At 48.2% G+C, this 20,253-nt stretch overlaps 1 protein-coding gene across 2 annotated transcripts in view; it reads left to right on the forward strand.

The window, feature by feature from the left end:
- Nucleotides 1-628: 628 nt before the first annotated feature.
- SHROOM2 (shroom family member 2) overlaps nucleotides 629-20,253 on the forward strand; it is a 140,329-nt gene continuing 120,704 nt past the window's right edge. Inside the window, exon 1 of one of the 2 annotated variants that reach the window (XM_053580999.1) lies at nucleotides 629-1,415. In XM_053580999.1, the coding sequence (XP_053436974.1) occupies nucleotides 1,251-1,415 (165 nt within the window). In that variant the 5' untranslated portion in view covers nucleotides 629-1,250. Of the gene's footprint in view, nucleotides 1,416-6,431; nucleotides 7,101-20,253 lie in introns of those variants that run through there. The other variant, XM_053581000.1, reaches the window with a different exon arrangement.

Here is a 20,253-nt window from a genome sequence, read left to right on the forward strand (position 1 = left end):
TTTAGACCAAGGTTTTAGGGGAAATGAAGAGAAGCAAACGGAAGTGGCAGACCTCTTTTGTCCGAGACCACCACCTCCCCCTTGGAAAAGATACAACGGGGTGGGGCGGCGCTGAAGAGGGAAAGGACATTAAGACCTGGTGGCACGATTCTCTGTTAAGAACTGGGTTTGGACGGAAAGGCTTTTTCAGCTATGGGCAGCCAAAGAGACAACCACACAACCCTCATTTCGTTAGTGGCTGGGAGCTGCAGGAGGCACTTTCTGGGGGGCCCTAGGGGGGCAGGCCCAGCGTCCTGCCCTCCAGCCCTGGCTTCCCGGCACGCTCCGGAGGCCAGCGCAGCGGAGAGCCCCGCGCCCCGCCAGGCTGTGGGGTCGCCCTTCCAGTCCCCTGGGCTGCGCGCAGAGGGCTCTAGCCACAGGCCGTCCCGGTGCCCCGGGGCTGGCCGCGCAGAAACCGCGCAGGCACTCAGGGGCCTCTCGCGGCGCTTCCGCCCTCACCTGCGCCGCCGCCCTTGGTGGCGGGAACAAAGGCCGTGTCGCCGGGCCCGCCACGCGCTCCAAGATGGAGGGCCCAGGGGGGCTCTGGGCACCGCCAACGCGCCCCGCGGACGTCCCCGCCGCCTCACCTGCTGCGGCCCGGCCTCCCCGCCGCGGGCAGACGCGCCCCGAGCCTCGAAGTTCCGCCAGGCGTTCGCGCAGAAGAAAGGACCGGACTTCGCGCCGCGGCCCCCACTCCCGCCGGTCCTCTGGACCCCGGAGCGCGCGCTCCTCGCCCCCGTCCCAGACGAACGGCGCTGGCCCCTGCGCGCCCCTCCTCTCAGTGTCCCCGTGCGGGCAAAGGGTCGCCAGCCGGGCCGCGCTCCCCCTCCCAGCCCCGGGGCCCGGCGCACCCCCAGGCGCGCGCCCGCCCCGCCCCCCGGGGCCCGGGCCACCGGCAGGAGTCTCCGCGCGCGCCCCCCCGCCCCGGGCCCGAGGTAAGCGGCGCGGGCTCCGGAGCGCTTCCGCCCTGCCCCGCCCCCGCGCCGCCCCTCCCCGCCGGCCCCGCCCCCGCGCCGCCGGCGCTCCCCGCTCGCTCTCCGGCCCCGGCCGGCACTTTCCTCCCAAGTTGCAGCGCAAGTTCGCCAGTGGCCGGCGGCGGCGGCGGTGCGTGTGCCCCGTGCCTCCTCGCCCTCGGACAGCCGGCGTTCTCCGCAGTGCATGGGTACCGGCCCGGGGGGCTGAGCGGCCGCGCCCCCTCTGCGCCCCGCGCCATGGAGGGCGCCGAGACCCGCGCGCGGCCCGAGCGTCTGGCCGAGGCCGAGGCGCGGGCGGCCGACGGCGGGCGCCTGGTGGAGGTGCAGCTGAGCGGCGGTGCCCCGTGGGGCTTCACCCTGAAGGGCGGCCGCGAGCACGGAGAGCCTCTGGTCATCACAAAGGTAAGGCGCCCGCGGGGCCCGCGCTCTGACAGCCCCCAGGTGGCCGCGGTGCGGGGCTTGTTGGGGCCCACGCCTCTGGGGCGCGCGTCTGCGGGGTCACCTGCGGGGGACCTGGGCGCCGGTACGGATCGGTGTGTGGTCCCGGCGCCCCCCTGTCCACCCTCCGGCGGCTCCCAGAGCCTCGCAGAGTTTAAATGGCTCTCGTTCCGGCTCCCCTTCCCCTCCCCCTCCGGGAAGGGGCCTGGCAGGGTCCTCTGTCACTCCCCGGCTCGCCAGCGGCGGCCTGCACCTGCGGGCTGCCCAGAGGCCAGGGGAGGCGCATTTACACGAGTCAGGGGGTGAATGGGTACAGCCCTAACTTGGTGCGGCCTCCTGGGGTGCCCCTGCCGGTTCTGCACCCCTTGGACATGTATCCCTTATCGCCACGAAACCCAGACTAGCAGCTGTCGCCGGCCTAGCGTCTCGATTCCCATCGGCCCATCAATATTTACTGCCTTTCGGCTTCCAGTCCTGCGTACACGGCGCACAGATACCTGTAAAAACACATAGAAGCGGTAAACCTACTTTGTGAAAGTTAGGCTTGAATTCCAGTAATAAGAAATTCTTGGCGTGTCTCGTCAGGAATGGGGCTGTATGGTTTGCTTTAAAACATGGAATTCTCAAGTTGTCTCAGAACTCGTCTTGAAACCTACCAGCCCAACCCACATAAACCTGTAAAAACAAACAGAAGCAGCAGCCCACCCTGTTTCCTTCTGGATAAGAGTGTCTGTCTGGTGGTCAGTTTCTCCGGGAAGGGTCAAGTCGGGCCATTCCTACTGACAAAGTTCCCGGTAAAGCGTAAAACTTCTTGGCTACCCGAAGTGTTTGAAGGTGACTTACTGGTTTTCTCTGCTCTCCTGCCTCACCACAGCAGGAAGAAATTAAGCAAGTAGCCTGCCCAGTGGAATCAATTTGGAAAGTGGGAAGTCTTTGTTGTTCAAATAGCAAATGACACAGCAGACTTCTCTGTTCTGTATTTTCTTTCGTTTTTATGTAATATTTAAAAGATTAGGCTTTAGAGAGAGGCTTGTTTGGCTGTGCACTAAATTTATGTTGAACCCAAGAAACAAGTTGTCATTGTTATTATAAATTTATCCAATGTATAGTCATTTATGTAATTGCAGTCATAAAGTGTGTGTAGCTTGCCCTCCCAGGCACTCTTCTGAACATTTCTTTTTCTTTCTTTCATTTTTTTTGTGGGGGGAGGGGAGGCAGAGTTTCGCTTTGTTGCCCCTGGTAGAGTGCTGTAGAGTCACAGCTCACAGCAACCTCAAACTCTTGGGCTCAAGGGATTCTCTTGCCTCCCCAGTAGCTGGGACTACAGGCGCGCACCACAACCCTGGCTGTTTTTTAGAGACCTGGTCTCTAGCTCAGGCTGATCTCCAACTTCTGAGCTCAGCTAATCCGCCCACTTTGGCCTCTCAAAGTGCTGGGATTATAGGCGTTAGCCACCGCTCCTGGCCAGCATATTTCTTAAAACGTATTAGCTTTTGCCTTTTATTTCTTTTATTTTATTTTACTTTTTTTTTTTTTTTTTTTTGAGACAGAGTCTCACTTTGTCACCCTTGGTAGAGTGCCCTGGTGTCATAGCTAATAGCAACCTCAAACTCTTGGGCTCAAGCAATTCTCTTGCCTCAGCCTCCCGAGTAGCTGGGACTACAGGTGCCTGCCACAACACCTGGCTATTTTTTGAGACTGGGGTCTCACTCTTACTCAGGCTGGTCTTGAACCCATGAGCTCAGGCAATTCACTGGGTTTAGCCTCCCAGAGTACTAGGATTACAGGTGTGAGCCATTGCGCCCAGCAGCTTGTGCCTTTTAAATGAAGATTTTAGGTGCTATTTCTGATGGTAACAGTTAAACAAAATTCAGGTAAAGCACTCAGAACATTACCACTTTAGGGATTTCTTTTTTTTTTAGGGATTTCTTTTTTTAAAAGAAGACATACATTGTAATCCTAGCCCTCACGGAGGCCAAGGCGGGTGGATTGCTTGAGCTCACGGGTTTGAGACCAGCCTGAGCAAGCGCAAGACCTTGTCTCTAAAAATAGCTGGGTGTTGTGGTGGGCACCTGTAGTCCCAGCTACTTGGAAGGCTGAGGCAAGAGAATCCCTTGAGCCCAAGAGTTTCAGGTTGCTGTGAGCAATGACAGCCTGTCACTCTACCCAGGGCAACAAAGCGAGATTCTGTCTCAAAAAAAAAAAAAAAAAAAGATATCCACATAATTTCACACCTCTTCCTCTGAATTGTCTTTATAGCAGATGGAATAAGCTGTAAAACATCATTTAAGATGAAGTCTTGCTTTTGCTCTTGTGTAGTGTAAGACAGATGAGAGTCCCTTTAAACTCTAAAGTTCCAGGCAGCGCCTGTGGCTCAGTGAGTAGGGCACCGGCCCCCTATACTGAGGATGGCCGAGGATGGCAACAACAACAACAAAATAGCCGGTCCTTGTGGTGGGCGCCTGTAGTCCCAGCTACTTGGGGGCTGAGGCAAGAGAATCGCCTAAGTGCAAGAGCTGGAGGTTGCTGTGAGCTGTGATGCTACGGCACTCTTCTGAGGGTGACAAAGTGAGACTCTTGTCTCTTAAAAAATAAATATAACTAAGAGGGTGCCAGGAAGGCTATGTTAACCAGTTTGATGAGAGCATTTCAAATTGTATATAAAACCAGTGCATGGTGCCCCATGATTGCATTAACGTACACAGCTATGATTTAATAAATAAAAAAATTAATAAGCTCTAAAGTTCCTACTGGAAGGAGGGACCCCCCCCCACACAGTCTGTCCCCCTTTCTCCAGGTACTCCTAAAAACTAAAAGCTCTGATGTATCCTTAGTAGTCTCCTAGGTCTTCTTGACTGGGACTCTGGAAACTGAAGGGGTAGGTTGTTAGACCTAGTGGACACACCCCAGGACCTTTCAGAGCAGCTGGCCAGTTTTCCTCTGATTGGGATTCTGCCCTTTGGTTTGCTCTCAGGGCAGTTGCTAAGGTTTTGGGGGGAAGTTTCTATGGCTAGTCTCAGAGCAGTGTATGTAGTAGCCTTTGTAGTAGCATTTGACAGAAATAAAGCTGCTTGTAATTCTTATCTATTCTTATCTGAGATGCTGGTAAATCCCTCCCTTGAACTGATGCTTAGTTTTTACACATGGCTCCAATGTGAATGGAAAATTGTGGTTTTACTGCTTGGGATGGAGGCAATTCAGGACAATTTTGGGCTTTTTTTTTTTTGGAGGCAGAGTATCACTATATCACACTTGGTTGAGTGCCATGGCATCACAGCTCACAACAACCTCAAACTCTTGGGCTTAAGCGATTCTCTTGCCTCAGCTTCTGGAGTAGATGGGACTACAGGTGCCCGTCACAAGGCCCCCTGGCTATTTTTTGGTTGTAGTTGTCATTGTTGTTTAGCAGGCCCAGGCTGGGCTCGAACCCTCCAGCCTCACCAGCCTCAGGCTCGAACCCTCCAGCCTCACCAGCCTCAGTGTATGTGGCTGGCACCCTACTCCCTGAGCTACGGGCGCCGAGCCAATTTTGGACTTTTGTACCAAATCTCTACACATATATATGTGTATGGGCATGCGTGTGCGCTTAACCACATCTTAACTGCATGGTATCAGCAGTTTTTCACATACCAGTCTTTTCTCCTGGATTGGGACCATTGGTGCTGCTTATGTACAATCTGACAGGTGATAAGTGACTGTCCCATTATTAGAAAAAGATGAAGGAAAACATGTTCGTTTGTGACTACTGAAAGAGTGGAAATAGACTGGGGAAAATTATTCCACCACCAGAATTTAGAATAATCCAAGCTTTGAATCTTTCTCCTCCAATAGTTACTGAAAAGTCACTGGGGTTCATTAAATTATAGTTTTTCTCTTTTTTGAAACCATCTCACTATGTCACCCTGGGTAGAGTGCCATGGCATCACAACTCACAGCAGACTCAAACTCTTGGGCTTAAGTGATTCTCTTGCCTCAGCCTCCCAAGTAGCTGGGACGTCCGCCACAACGCCCGGCTATTTTTTGTTGTTGTAGTTGTCATTGTTGTTTGGCAGGCCTGGGCTGGGTTTGAACACACCAGCCTCAGTGTATGTGGCTGGCGTCCTACACACTGGCTGGCGCCCTACCCATTAAAAAGGCTTCTGGGCTCGGCACCTGTAGCTCAAGCAGCTAAGGCACCAGCCACATATACCAGAGCTGACGGGTTCGAATCCAGCCCAGGCCTGCCAAACAACAATGACAATTACAACCAAAAAATAGCCAGGTGTTGTGGTGGGTGCTGGTAGTCTCAGCTATTTGGGAGGCTGAGGCAGGAGAATTGCTTAAGCCCAAGAGTTGGAGGTTGCTGTGAGCTGTGATGCTACTGTACTCAATCCAGGGGACATAGTGAGACTCTGTCTCCAAAAAGAAAAAAAAAAGCCTTCTGATGGTTTCATACTATAACTCACCTTCTGTTTAGCACATTCTGATTTGGGCGTAGTTTGAGCCAATGGAAGAGGCTGAGGACACAGTCTCTTTATAAGGAGACATCATTTGAAAGCCTCACAGGAGTGCGTCTCTTAGAAGGGAGAAGGGTGTCAAGAACCAGTCTGGTTCAGTCCTGATCTAGGATGGAGAGGTTTTATTAGCCCATTTTATAGATCGGCTGTGGCCAGGGAGGTTAAGACGGTGTGCCCTGAAGTCACAAGCCTGCCTAGTCCTGGGACAGGCCCCGAGAATCAGATGCTGGCCCCAAATGTCTCTCCCCACTCTCCAGTCATTGCCATCTGCTTGGGTCCAGGATCTCTTGTGTACCATATTGAATAACTTTGTCACGTCCGTTGGGTGACGGTTTGTCAGCCGTGGCACTGTGGACATTCCAGGCTGAGTCAGCCTTTGCTGTGGGGTTGTCCTGTGTCTTGTTCAGCACCTTCCCTAGCCTCTGCCTACTTGACTCCACGCCACCTCTCTCCAGATGTGATGACCAGCGTCTCTGGACATTGCCAAATATTCCCTGTGGGCATATCACCCTGGAGGGGAATCACTTTCGTTAGATTAACTGTGTATCCTTTTTGCTCTTGAAGAGTTTTGGTTTTAGAGGTCGTGTTTAATTCTTTTTGAAGACAGTGGCGTTTAGAGTGGTGTGGGTTTGGAGGCTCTGGCATTGCCAGTGTTAGCCTGGAGGACTGTTTTCTTTCCAAGCACTGGCCCCTAGAATGGGCTTTATTTACATAGTAAAACTCAAACAAATACTTGCTTTATTTGCATTTTTGTAGCTGGAGAAAGGAAATTGAAGTAGGAACTCCCAGTGCTGTGTTTTATGGGCATTCAGAGTGGCTGTTGGGTTAGGACTGACTTGTCCCTGGGTCTAGACTGAAGTTAAAGAGACTCTAACTTGAGGGGGAGTGGCCCTCTTGGGATTGGAGGTGCAAGCAGGAAGTCCAGCAAGCTTTCCACGGAAGGCTGGCAGCAGGAATCATAGCTACGTAGTACATTTCTGCTTATTTGTGGCTTAAAATTTTGCTACAGTTAGTGAAAAAAATGCCTGTAAACTCATTTTTCCATGTTGCTTTTAGAAAGGGGACAGGAATTATGCCCATGTTCTAGGAAACCGTGTGGCTGTTAGTATTTCCAAGACTGCAAGTTGGTTGATGGGGACTTCTCAGGATCTGTGTGAGTAGATAAGATGGATATGTGGGGTCTGGTGGGTTTGCACATTCCCATCCCTGTCAAGTCAACCAGTGGTAAACTTCACTGGGGGGTTGGGGAGGGGGCTGGTTTCGAAAATGTCACTGGCATGGCTGGAATTCCACAAAGCAGTTTGGGGGATTCATTAGGAAGCATTAAATCCACCAGCTGGGTGTCAGCAGGCCCCCTGCGGCCTCAGGAATGTCTGTTAAGGGAGGGAAGGAATGAAGCCCCAGCTCCCCCCATGCCATTTTTTAGCCTCCCCCCTTCAAGAATGCAAGAAAGCCTTAGCCACCAGCTCCAAAGGAGACTTTAATTTGGTCCAGGCCAAGGTTGCCTTTGGAGAGCAGAGCCATCCTGTAGGGCGCAGGAGTGCTGTGACCTATATTGCTTGGGGGGGGAGGAAGGGGGGTCCCCACATGACTCACCCTGAGGGGCGCTTCAGAGCATTAGAATACTTTTCTAGATATGAGACTGAACTTTCAAACATCCTTTCTAGTGTGAATGTGGAAGGTGGAATCACGGCATGTTTGGGGGAGTTCGTGGCTAGGTTGCAAATGTCCTATGTAAAGTTGGAGTCAGTGGTAGCAGGGAGCTTGGCACAAAGACCAGCGGTTGGTGATATGTGAGGGTGCCCCCTTGGACCTAATGCACCTTCCTTACTGGTTTGAAATGGTGGCCACATCTTATGGGGCTGTCATGCCAAGTCACGGTCCACCACGACTAGAGCACTGGGAATGGTAGTGTGACAACCTGGGTCGGGATAAGTTGTAACCTATGTCCTTATTTCACCCCCAAGAGCCAGTCAAGTTCTCAGTCAAATATCACTAAAGGTTCCTTGAATTCAGCAGTGGGCTAGAAACAAATGGTTATAAGCTTTGTGGATGTGGGGGCCGTCTGGGCAGCGTCTGCACTGGGGCATGCTGCAGTTTCCAGGTGTCTGAGAACTGGGAGTGGGTCAGGGCTGGGGCACAGCCACGTCCAACCCAGGGTGCTGTGGCTGCAGCGACTCCTCCACGATATAAAGTCCTGGTCACTTTCTGATGACAGCTACACTGTTTGCATGAATTGTTAATATTAGGCCGAGTGTAATTCCAGAGACTCATTTGTACTTAAGAATTAATAGGTTAAAGAACAAGAGGTGAATTTTCTTTCCTGTCCTGAAAGCCCCTTTCAGTTGGAGAACGTACCTTGCCAACTGGCTTTCAAATGTATCTTTATTACCTTTCCCCAGTCTGCAAATTAACTTGGCCCTGCTGAATTCTAATTCTTGTTCCTCCAGAGATGTTTTCAGCGCGGGGGTGTGGGGTGGGTGGGGGAGTCAGGCCAAGTGCCTGAAGTCCTATTCCAAGGTCTGCCTGAAGTCTTGTTCCAGAGTGTGGTAGCTGGAGGCTCTGAGGTGTTCAACTCCTAGTGGATTCTTCCTGTCTTAGACGTTAATTTAGTTTGACTCAGACCTATAAATCCCAGGAGACCTTTACGATTATGGAAAGCTATAAACATGAGCTATGCATCATGCTCCTGTACCAGGATGAATCCGTAGCTTGGTTATGAGTATTTCTTAACATGTCCTAACATGTATCTTTGGAGAAGAAGAAGAAAACTAGTTTGCCCAAGAGTTAACTGTAGAATAGCATGATAATGAAAGACTTATAACAAACAGTTTTCACCTTGTCATAATGAGCTGGAGTTTCTTAACCCCCCTGTATGTCTCATGGCCAAGGAAACTAGGCTTCTCTGGAAGGGCTGGGTTTTCTTTTTGGAAAGCATTTTGGAATTGTCCCCTTGCCAGAGTTGTTTTGTCTCAGCATGCAAATAAACTTGGCTCTGTGGCCAAGTTTTTGGGGCAAGGGAGGAAAGTCGGGGCTTTGTAGAACTTTTCTGGTTGCAAACCGGGCACAGTGGAAACATTCTACAGGATAATTTTAGGGTTTAAAGTCTGAATAGACTTTTTATTTAGGTCTTCTTTTACTTTCAAACACCGTAGTCAGCAATGGGGCAACACTCTGAGGAGAAATTCTGCAGGTTTCTGCAAGCTTTGGCTGTTCCTACACATAAAAGCTGCAAACTTTAACCCACATGAAAGATGTTAAAAGAGATCTGAGTGGCATGTTGCTCTTTTAGGCCTTTAAAAAGCATTACCAAGCTCTAACACAGGGAAGGTGTATTCTGGAAGAATTGTTTTCCTTTACTTTGTTTTATCCAATGTTTGCCCTGTCCTGTAGAAGACGGAGCCTACTCCAATTATGGGTGGGAATGTTCAGGCTTCTCTTTGGGGAAACATGCGTTAGTAGAAGGACAATAGTGCATCTTTAAAAAAAAAAAAAAAAAAATCCGGCGCCTGTGGCTCAGTCGGTAAGGCACCGGCCCCATATACCGAGGGTGGCGGGTTCAAACCCGGCCCCGGCCAAACTGCAACCAAAAAATAGCCGGGCGTTGTGGCGGGCGCCTGTAGTCCCAGCTACTCGGGAGGCTGAGGCAAGAGAATTGCTTAAGCCCAGGAGCTGGAGGTTGCTGTGAGCTGTGTGATGCCACGGCACTCTACCGAGGGCCATAAAGTGAGACTCTGTCTCTACAAAAAAAAAAAAAAAAAAAATCAGGCTAACCTCATCTGGTTCAACTTCAAAACTAGGATCTGAATTGCAAAGGTAACATTTTTTTCTGATTATGGTGACCCTGAGTTTTTTGGGTTTTTTGGCCAGGACTGGATTTGAACCCACCACCTCTGGAATATGGGGCCTGCGCCATAGAGCCACAGGCACCGCCCTAAGTTGCAGGCAGTGAGAGCCGCTTCTGTTGAATGGAGAGGGAGGAAAAGCAGTTTTCTGGATTGGCTGGGAAGGGTTGAGATTATCTTTCTTTTGGCAAAAGGTGACTTTTAGACTTTCAGATCAAAGGCACATTGTGCAGGTCAACAAGAAGTCAGCCAGGGTAGGTCTATGCCTTTGAAAGGCAACACTTTTACTTACTCACAGAAGGAAAGAGGCAAAATGTTAGTGTGTTTTTTAGTCATCATGCTAATTCTAAATGTTAGTGTTATCTTTTATGAATTTTGTTTTTATTTTATCGAAGTGCCTCTTGTAAGGTATGAATTATCAAGTAGTTCTTTAGAGGTTATTACATAGGAGTAACTCTCTCACTGTCATTTCTCTTGAAATTTTCTAGCGATTTCTTCTGGCTTTTTCATCCATGGCCTTAAATCATGGCTTACTGTGTGTATTGCCTCTACTTTTTCTTTGCAGTTTTTTGGCCAGGGCTGGGTTTGAACCCACCATCTCTGGTTACGGGCCCGGCGCCCTACTCCTTTGAGCCACAGGCGCCGCCCATTTTTGCCCCTACTTTTGTTTGTTGGCTTGTTCTTCCCACTGGAGGAGATTAGGATGTCACCTTACCTCCCCGAACTCTCCTGCACTTAGACACTTTGCTTGGCCCCATCCCCCACCTTGTAATCACATCATAATTTTGGTTAGAACAGGGCTTTTGACCCCTGGCATTATTTTTTTATTTTTTTTTTTTTGTAGAGACAGAGTCTCACTTTATGGCCCTCGGTAGAGTGCCGTGGCCTCACATAGCTCACAGCAACCTCCAACTCCTGGGCTTAAGCGATTCTCTTGCCTCAGCCTCCCGAGTAGCTGGGACTACAGGCGCCTGCCACAGCGCCCGGCTATTTTTTTTTGGTTTGCAATTTGGCTGGGGCCAGGTTTGAACCCGCCACCCTCGGTATATGGGGCTGGTGCCTTACCGACTGAGCCACAGGTGCCGCCCGACCCCTGGCATTATTGATACTTTGGAACACCTAATTGTTTGCTGTGGGGCTATCCTTTAATTGTAAGATGTTTCCCAATTTCTCTGGCCTCTGGCCCCTGAAATCCCCTGTCACCCCCTTCTCCCAGCACAACAGTCCTGTCTGCAGACATCTCCAAACCTCCTCTGGGTGGGGAGCAAAATTGCCTCCTCTGAGAAGGGCAGTGAATATTCATTGTTGATGTTATTTTGTTTGCAAATATAGAAGATCAGTGCTGCATCTGGGGGTATGCACTGTAATTATTTTTCCTACACAAATCACTGGAGTTAAGGGCAGTTTTGTTTCTTTGCTTGATTTTTCTATGCATTTATCATTGATTCATCCCTCAAATCCTCCCCAATGATGAAATATCTTTTAATATATTCAAATACACAGGGTGTCATCTTTGGAGACTTTTATTTTCAGAAGATGCCATGGTTTTTATCTTGACAATGAACTGATTGAGTGCAGTGTCAGTCAGAGACAGTTCCTTCTCAGCACTTTGAAGGGTGTCCATTCTCTGCTGATGTGCAGTATTGCTTGGGGGAGAGCAGACCTTTCTGGGAGTTGTTTTTTTTTTTTTTTTGAGACAGAGTCTCAGCTGTTGCCCTGGGTAGAGTGCTGTGGCGTCACAGCTCACAGCAACCTCAAACTCTTGGGCTTAAGTGATTCTCTTGCTTTCGCCTCCCAAGTAGCTGGAACTACAGGCGTTGTCTACAATGCTCGGCTATGTTTTGGTTGTAGTTGTCATTGTTGTTTGGCAGGCCTGGTCTGGATTTGAACCCGCCAGCTCCGGTGTACGTGACTGGCGCTCTAGCTGCTGAGCTATGGCCGCCGAGCCTCCTTTCTGTGTTTTTATACTTTGGGATGACTCTAATGTTTTCTGTCTTATTTCTCTTTTCTTTTCTTTCCTTTTGTGTGTGTGTGTGAGAGAGAGACAGGGTCTCACAATGTTGCCCGGGCTGCTGCAGTAGCTATGCACAGTGCAGTTTCGTCATAGCACAGTGCAGTGGCTATGCACAGTGTCATTTCGTCATAGCACACTCCCACCTCAGACTCCTGGGCTCAGGGCACCCTCCTCCATCAGCCCCATGAGCAGCTGGGATCACAGGTGTGCCATAGCATGCTGTGTCTCTCTCATTTTCCATTTCTTTGTGTTTTTGTTCTTCTTGAGAGATTGTATTCAGCCTCTTCTTCCAGTCCTTCTGTTGAGTTTTAAACTTATGCACTCATTTTCTCCTCGCAAATTCCAAGGCTTTTTGTTTGTTTCTAATATGTTCCTTTTTCATACCATATGGAACCTGTCTCGGGGTTCTTTTCCCACATCTCTGACAATAAATGTTAAGCTGGTTTATAAAGGTGGCCTCTTTCTGCATAGATTCTGATTCCGGGCTCTGCTTTTATTTGTTTGTTTTGGCTTCTTTTTTTCCTGTTAGCAGTTTACTTCAAGGGTCTAGTGCTCCTTGGCCATCTGCTGGATTGAAGAGTGGGTTACCAGAAGTGGCTTTGGACGGTTTGGTGAGTGTGTCACGACCTCTCGCTGAGCCCACCCCTTTATCACTGTGTGGCAGGCTGGTTCTGTGCACGTGGCGGCTGAGACAGCTGACAGGGTTGCTTTCCTGGGGACTCCGCTAAGGACACAGCTTCAGATGTTTCTTTCTGGGCTGGCAACTTGTTTGATAGCAACTTTTCTCTACTTAATACATTTCTGGTGTACAGCAGAATGAAAAATAACAGGAAGTTGACCAGTTGAGGGGATCCCTTTCTTGCTTAATTGGGCGAGGGTGGTTGTTTCTGCCCCCTACTCTGCGCACATTGCTTCCAGTTTGGAGGGAAGGTTACCCCTGGTAAGAAGTGTCATTGCTTGGAGCTGCATCTCGTGCTCATTCTTAATATTTTCTAATTTTTTTTTTTTTTATTGTTGGGGATTCATTGAGGGTACAATAAGCCAGGTTACACTGATTGCAATTGTTAGGTAAAGTCCCTCTGGCAATCATGTCTTAATATTTTCTAATTCTTAATCCTCAGTCTGTTAAACTAGAATCATTCCTATTGTCGAATCACAGGGATTAAATGAGGCAACATGTCTGTGAAGCTAGCTCTAGTAAATTTAAATTCCTTCTCCTCTCCCCATTCCCTACTTAATCCTGATTTGTTAAGAATTTGGAAAACTATAAAAGATACTGTATTGAACCTCCAATTTGCTACGGAAAGACTTTAAGTTGGAGTTTGTATGGCAGAGGTTTAATGTGTCTCCAAGGGAAGTTTTTTTATTGATTTTGATGGTGAAGTATCAAATTTGTAAGAAAGCGTTTAATTAAAGATACATGTAATGGCCAGCACCAGTGCATTGTCTGAGCTATTTACAGCCCACTAGCTTACTGGCAGTGATTCTTTCCTTTACCAAAAATTTTAATATTTTGGAATAGTGTTTCTTTTTTCTGAGACAGAGTCTCTGTCACCCTGGGTAGTGTGCCATGGCATCATAGCTCACAGCAACCTCAGACTCCTGGGCTCAAGCGATCCTCTTGTCCCAGCATCCAGAGTAGCTGGGACTACAGGCACACACCACAAGGCCCAGCTATTTTTAGAGATGTGGTCTCACTTTTTTTTTTTTTAAGAGACAGAGTTTCACTTTGTCACCCTCAGTAGGTGCTGTGGCGTGGCAGCTCACAGCAACCTCCAGCTCTTGGCCTTAGGCGATTCTCTTGCCTCAGCCTCCTGAGTAGGTGGGATGACAGGCGCCCACCACAACGCCTGGCTGTTTTTTTGTTGCAGTTAGCCGGGGCCTGGTTTGAACCCGCCACCCTTGGTATATGGGGCCAGTGGCCTACTCACTGAGCCACAGGCGCTGCCCCGATGGGGTCTCACTCTTGTTCAGGCTGGTCTTGAACTCCTGAGCCCAAGCGACCTAACCCACTTCAGCCTCCCACAGTGCTAGGATTACAGGCCTGAGCCACAATGCCCGGCCTATTTCTTCCTTTTTTAACACTAATGAAGGGAGTAACTCTTTTAGATGAATGTGATATTCAGAAAAATTGGATTTTTATTTTATGTATTATTATTGGTTGGTTTTTTTTTAAACAGAGTCTCACTATGTTGCCCTCTGTAGAGTGCTGTGACATCACAGCTCACAGCAACCTCAAACTCTTGGGCTGAAGCGATTCTCTTGTTTCAGCCTCCCTTGTAGCTGGGACTACAGGCGCCCACCACAATGCCTATTTTTTTGTTGTTTGTTTAGCAGGTTCGGGCCAGGTTCAAACCCACCAGCCCTGGTGCATGTGGCCAGCGCCCTAACCGCAGAGCTATGGGCACCAAGCCTATTCATTATTATTTTTTGAGATAATAAAAATTATCTGCCCAGGTTAAAAAATTATCTGCTGCCCAGGTTAGAGTGCTATGGCCGCAGCCTAGCTCACAGCAATCTCAAACCCCTGAGCTCAAGTGATCCTCCCACCTTGATCTCCTAGAATGCTAGGATTGCAGGCATGAATGAACACCACTGTACTTGGCCAGAATAGGTTTTTAAAAGTAGTTGGGGAAAGTGGGAATAGTGGAAGAATGAAGGCTAAATGTACCTGCAATAAGACTTGGTTTCTTCTCTCCTTCATTCTTTGGCAGTAGACCATCTTTCTGGGCCTAGAGTTGGAGTTGGACCCACAGGTGTGGCTGAGCCTGAGTCTGCTCCTCTTCCTTCTCTTTTAGACATGGTTAGACTACATTTCCTAGCCTTCCTTGCTGCCAGGTATGGCTGTGTGACAGTCCTACCCAGTGCAGACCAAGCAGAAGTGATGTCTCCAATTAATTTTCTAGCTCCACCATACTTCCCCCTTCCTGGCAGGCTGGAATGAAGATGGCCCCAGGGCAGAGCTCAGCAGTCCTTGAAGGACTTAGGAGGTGGCCACTGTCCCAGCAGTACCATTACATGAGCAAGCAATGAGCCTCTGCTGTGTTTGGGCTAACAAATGAAATCTTGAAAGAAATAAGTTTTAACAACTACAGGAGGCAGTAAGAGATGGTATACACAATGTTTCCTTTACACCCATAGAGGGGAGTGATCATTTACTTTGAGGAAGGAGTAAATACCCATAGCTATGGGTATCCAGCACACAGCTTATTTCCCTGCACACTTACTATATCAAATGAGGCCTCTGCGCCCACCAGCTTCTTCTCATCATACTTGGCCGTTTTTCTCAGCTGGCATTTTAATTTTCCCCCTCTCTTCCTGCCCCTCCCTCCACATGATTGCCTGCCCTACTAGAGAGGTGGGAAGACTGGTCATTAGCTCTCTGGTGGGGTTGCCCAGAGGCAGAGGTGGGGGGGGGGGGGACAGTGGCCAGCTATATGGTCCCAGGGATTGGACCTTTCCCTGATCTTGTTGTCCTTTTCCTTAACTGCCTTAATTAAAGTGCAGATGCTGCCTGGGAGGGCTACACATTAAGTCACCATTAGCAGAGCTGCTTTTATCAGATTAATTCATTATAATCCTGTACAGCAGACTTTTCCCCCTTAGGGAATAGCACGTGGCGGTTAGACCAGCAATGTGAAGGGAGATAAAGGTGAAAGCCCAGTGAAACTGACCACAGGAAAAGGTGGGGGGAAGGGACCAGTCTGTTCAGGTGCCAGCCCCCTGCAGAGGAGAGTGAGCCAATCTCGGGGAGGGTGAGGAGCTAAGGACACCAGTGGCCCAGCCCAGATTCTTGGAGCTGAAAGCTCTCCCTGGACTTGCAAAAGAGGTGAAGGAGATGCTTTGGCTTGCAGATTCTGAAGCAGATTAAATTCTGCATCTCTCTATGCTAATTGTGCATATGGTTGTAAATTTGTAAAGGCAGTGATATTAATCTATGTTAATTGTGCATATGCTCATATAAAGTTGTGAGCATAGTGGCATTGTTTTACCCTGTTGAACAAACATTAAAATGAAAAAAAAAAACTGAAAATAAACGAAAAGATTGGTCAGCAAGCCCGAAACATATAATAATCCTATTTTTGGAAGTATAGCTACATTGATTTTTTTTTTCTCCCCTCTCTCGGTGGAATTCTTTGTTTTGAACCGGATGGACCTAAGTATTAATTGCTTAGGGATAATTCTCTTAAGAATTACATTGTCAACAATCTTTGGAATTAGATTAAAAGAAATTTAATTTTAGGTATAGCATTTGAAGTTTTAAGAAATGGCATGTTTTGTTATTGTGGAAAATATTGAGTTTTATAACTTAGGTTTTCTAGGCAGGCGTATAAAATCGCCTAACTTTTGAAAAACTGAGTACTTTGTTGGTTAAACACGTCAGTCTTTCAAACAACTGTGTGCTTGTTTTTATATGCACAGCTTTTCTTAACATCTTCATTATGCTTAGATGCCCTAAATCTTAAACCAAAGTTTGGAAAGAAAACATCTGGACTTAAAAAGATAGGTCTGCTGCTGCGTGAATCCTCCTTGTGCTGATTTAACAACAGAGATCTTACACAGCTGATGCCTTTAGGGTTTGGGAGGAGCTATTTCTACACCGTTTTTTAGTGGTTGGTGTTTGAGGGAAAGTAATTGAAACCTCATATGAAACCTCATATCTGCATAGTGGAGATGTTTTAACTCAAAGGTAAATTCTACATTCTATGGTAGTTTTTTTTTTTTTTTTTTTTTTTTTTGTAGAGACAGAGTCTCACATTATGGCCCTCCGTAGAGTGTCGTGGCGTCACACGGCTCACAGCAACCTCCAACTCCTGGGCTTAAGCAATTCTCTTGCCTCAGCCTCCTGAGCAGCTGGGACTACAGGCGCCCGCCACAACGCCCGGCTATTTTTTGGTTGCAGTTTGGCCGGGGCCGGATTTGAACCCGTCACCCTCAGTATATGGGGCCGGGGCCCTACCGACTGAGCCACAGGCGCCGCCCTCTATGGTAGTTCTTAAGGATGCTTCTTCTTGTAGCCTGAGGCAAGAACTCACTTTTCTGTTTACAGAGTTTAATTCTCAAATCAGCCAGGCTGTAATCACTGTTCTGAAAAAGGTGTTTGGTTCGCAGGAAAACTTGTTTCTCTTCCTTTCTATTTCTATAGTGTTGGGCTTTTCTTAAAGGTCCTTTACTCATGTCTCTCCACGCTCATCTACATGGCCTCACGTGTTTTCTTGAAATCATATGTATCTGACGACAACTTTCAAATCTACAAGTGCAGCCTAATTTTCTTCAGAACCCTGGAAGGGCCCTTGGGTGTTGCCAAGGCCTTTCAAACTCAGCATGATGAGAAATCATTCATTTTCTTTTACTGTCTCTGATTCTGGACCATAGGTTTGTCCTCAAATCCTTGATGCCTCCCTTCACTTAACCTGCCGCACCCAGTTGATTTAGAGCCCAAATATCTCGTGCATGTTGGGTTTTTTACCCTTTCCCAGGGTTCCTGCCCCCGTTATTCCTTGCCTGGCAGTCACCGTGGTGTCTGACTTGCCTACTGCTGCTAACCTATGCACGTGGGGTGCTATTCCAACCTCCAACAGTGGATGTGACAGAACACTGATGTGCTTCTCATGCTCTTCCTGCCAGGGGCTCCATATCTCTTCATGTAACACCTTAGCTGGGTATAGAAGGCTTTTTTTTTTTTTTTTTTTTTGAGACAGAGTCTCACTATGTTGCCCTTGTTAGAGTGCTGTGGCGTCACAGCTCACAGCAACTTCAACTCTTGGGCTTAAGCAATTCTCTTGCCTCAGCCTCCCAAGTAGCTGGGACCACAGGCAACTGCCACAATGCCCGGCTATTTTTTTTTGTTGTGGCAGTTGTTGTTTAGCTGGCCCAGGCTGGTTTTGAACCTACCAGCCTTGGTGTATGTGGCTGGCACTATAACCACTGTGCTATGGGCACTGAGCCAAGGGTACAGAAGGCTTTTTATGTTTTAGCTCCTACCTCTCTATCCTAGCCTCTCCTACCCTCAACTGCTGTTAACTTATAAATACTTCAGCTGGGTATAAAAGGGTATTTTGTGTGTGTGTTTTAGCACCTGCTCTTTTCCTAGCTTCATCTTCTGGCTGTCCCCCACCTTGATCCTGTATTCCAACATTGTCATAGATTGTGATCTGGTGGCCACTTGCCATATGTGACTATTGAGCACTTGAAATGTGGCTAAATTGAAATGTGCTGTAAATTAAATTACACACTGGCTTTTAGACTTTCTCTGAAACAAAAAGGATGTAAAGTATCTTCATAATTTCTTTATGTTTATTATATGTTGGAATTATACTATTTTGACTCCATTGGGTTAAATAAGTAAAATGTATTATTAAAATTAAGTTCAGGCTTCTTTTTGCTTTTCAAAACAAGGCTCTTAATTTAAAGTTACATTGAGGCTTTCAAATTGGACAGCTCTGCTTTTTAGAATCTTGCTGGGTAAAGTGTGGTCCTTGGGATGGGAAGCTCAGCATTGCCTGGGAGCTTCTTAGAAATGCAGAATCAGACCCATATTTTAACAAAGTGATTCATTCATAGAGTCAAGTTTGCCAAGTGCTACTGGAAAGAATAATTTGCTGGTCTCCCAGCATCCTGTGTTATTCAAGGCTCTGCACAGATTCTTCCCAAGTTATAGCTTTGTGGAAGGTTTTGTGCAAATTGCACCACCCAGGCCCTGGGCCCTCTGCCCCGGCCAGGCACAGATTCCCGTAGTGCCCTTAGCGGGTCTCTGATCACTGACATCACAGCATCCTTGAGCCCAGGTGACGGGAGGTCCTTGACAGTGGTATCGCAGGCTTACCACCTGGCATGGAATAGGTCCTCAAACATGAAAGTCCTTTAAAGACACAGTTAACGTGTGACGTTGGGAGGGACAAAAGAGAACAGGTGTGTTGAGGGTTTATACTGTTCTGAACACCATCAAGCCCTTCATCTCCTCACTTTTATTTTTATTAGGAGGACCCTCAGACAAAGTGGCTTGGGCTGAGAGGGACCTGCCGTAAGCATGTAGGTCATATGTGCAGAATCAGGATCTGAGATCTGTACCTGAGTGACATCACAGCTCTTTTCCCTCTTTGCCTCCTTCCTACATGAGATGTTTGATTTCTTACCGTGTAAACATTAAGAGCCTCCTCACCAAGGCTTTGTAGAAGTAATTTTTTTTTTTTTTTAATTTTATGGGCTCAGCTGGGTGTGGTGGCTCACACCTGTAATCCTAGCACTTTGGGAGGCTGAGATTGGTGGATTGCTTGAGCTCAGGAGTTCGAGACCAGCTTGACCAAAAACGAGACCCTGTCTCCACTAAAAATAGAAAAAGTATCTGGGTGTTGTGGCAGGCGCCTGTCATTCCAGCTACCTGGGAAGCTGAGGCAAGGGGATCAAAGCCCAGGAGTTTGAGCCCCATAACTGTGAGCATGGCAATCTACCGAGGGTGACAAAGTGAGACTCTAAAAAAAAAAGGAGCGGCGCCTGTGGCTCAGTGAGTAGGGCACCGGCCCCATATGCCGACGGTGGCGGGTTCAGACCCAGCCCCGGCCAAACTGCAACAACAACAACAAAAAAACAGCCGGGTGTTGTGGCGGGCACCTGTAGTCCCAGCTGCTCGGGAGGCTGAGGCAAGAGAATCGCGTAAGCCCAAGAGTTAGAGGTTGCTGTGAGCTGTGTGACGCCACGGCACTCTACCCAAGGGCGGTACAGTGAGACTTTTTCTCTGCAAAAAAAAAAAAAAAAAAAAAAATTATAGGCTCAAAATATGTTAAAAACTTTTTTTCCCTATAGCACAAATGCACACAGCACCCTTGAAGTGGGGTGAACTTTGGTCCCACAAGGTTGGAACCTGCTGGGGTGCCAGTGGCTGGGTGTGAGGCAGGGTGCACCTGCCTGTCTTTGGTGCCTGCCCCCAGGCATTCAGAGAAAAGGACTGGTGCTTTTCTCACCTGCTCATGCTCCAGGCCTCCAATCAGGAAGAAAGAAGTAGTGGCCACCCACCACCTGATTCAGAGCTGCTCCTGCCCTGTGATTTTGATGAGGAATGGATGTGTGGTTTTCACTAAATGTGCATCAGTCATTCGTTGTCACATCACACAGAGGAGGGCTGCCTCTGCAGACCACCTCAGGACACAGAAATCAGGGTCTTAGCCGTTTCTCCTCAACAGAGCCACCTAGTAGGTGAAGTTCGTGCATGTAGTACGCTCCATGGCCACCTGGCTTTAGGCAGAATGCTAAAAAATTCTGCAGCAAGGAGAAAAAGAATTTAGATAGTGTTGTTTTCATGTGTGTGTATTAAATATAAGAACAGGCAACCAATCCTGATAATGACTCCATCCATATAGACACCTACAGACATTATTTTAATTATACAGGGAAAAGTTAACACATGGTTAACCCAGTCCATCACAGTTTAGAGAAGAGGAGAGGATAGC

This window comes from Nycticebus coucang, chromosome X (genome assembly GCF_027406575.1).
Source record: "Nycticebus coucang isolate mNycCou1 chromosome X, mNycCou1.pri, whole genome shotgun sequence".
Lineage (NCBI taxonomy): Eukaryota > Metazoa > Chordata > Mammalia > Primates > Lorisidae > Nycticebus > Nycticebus coucang.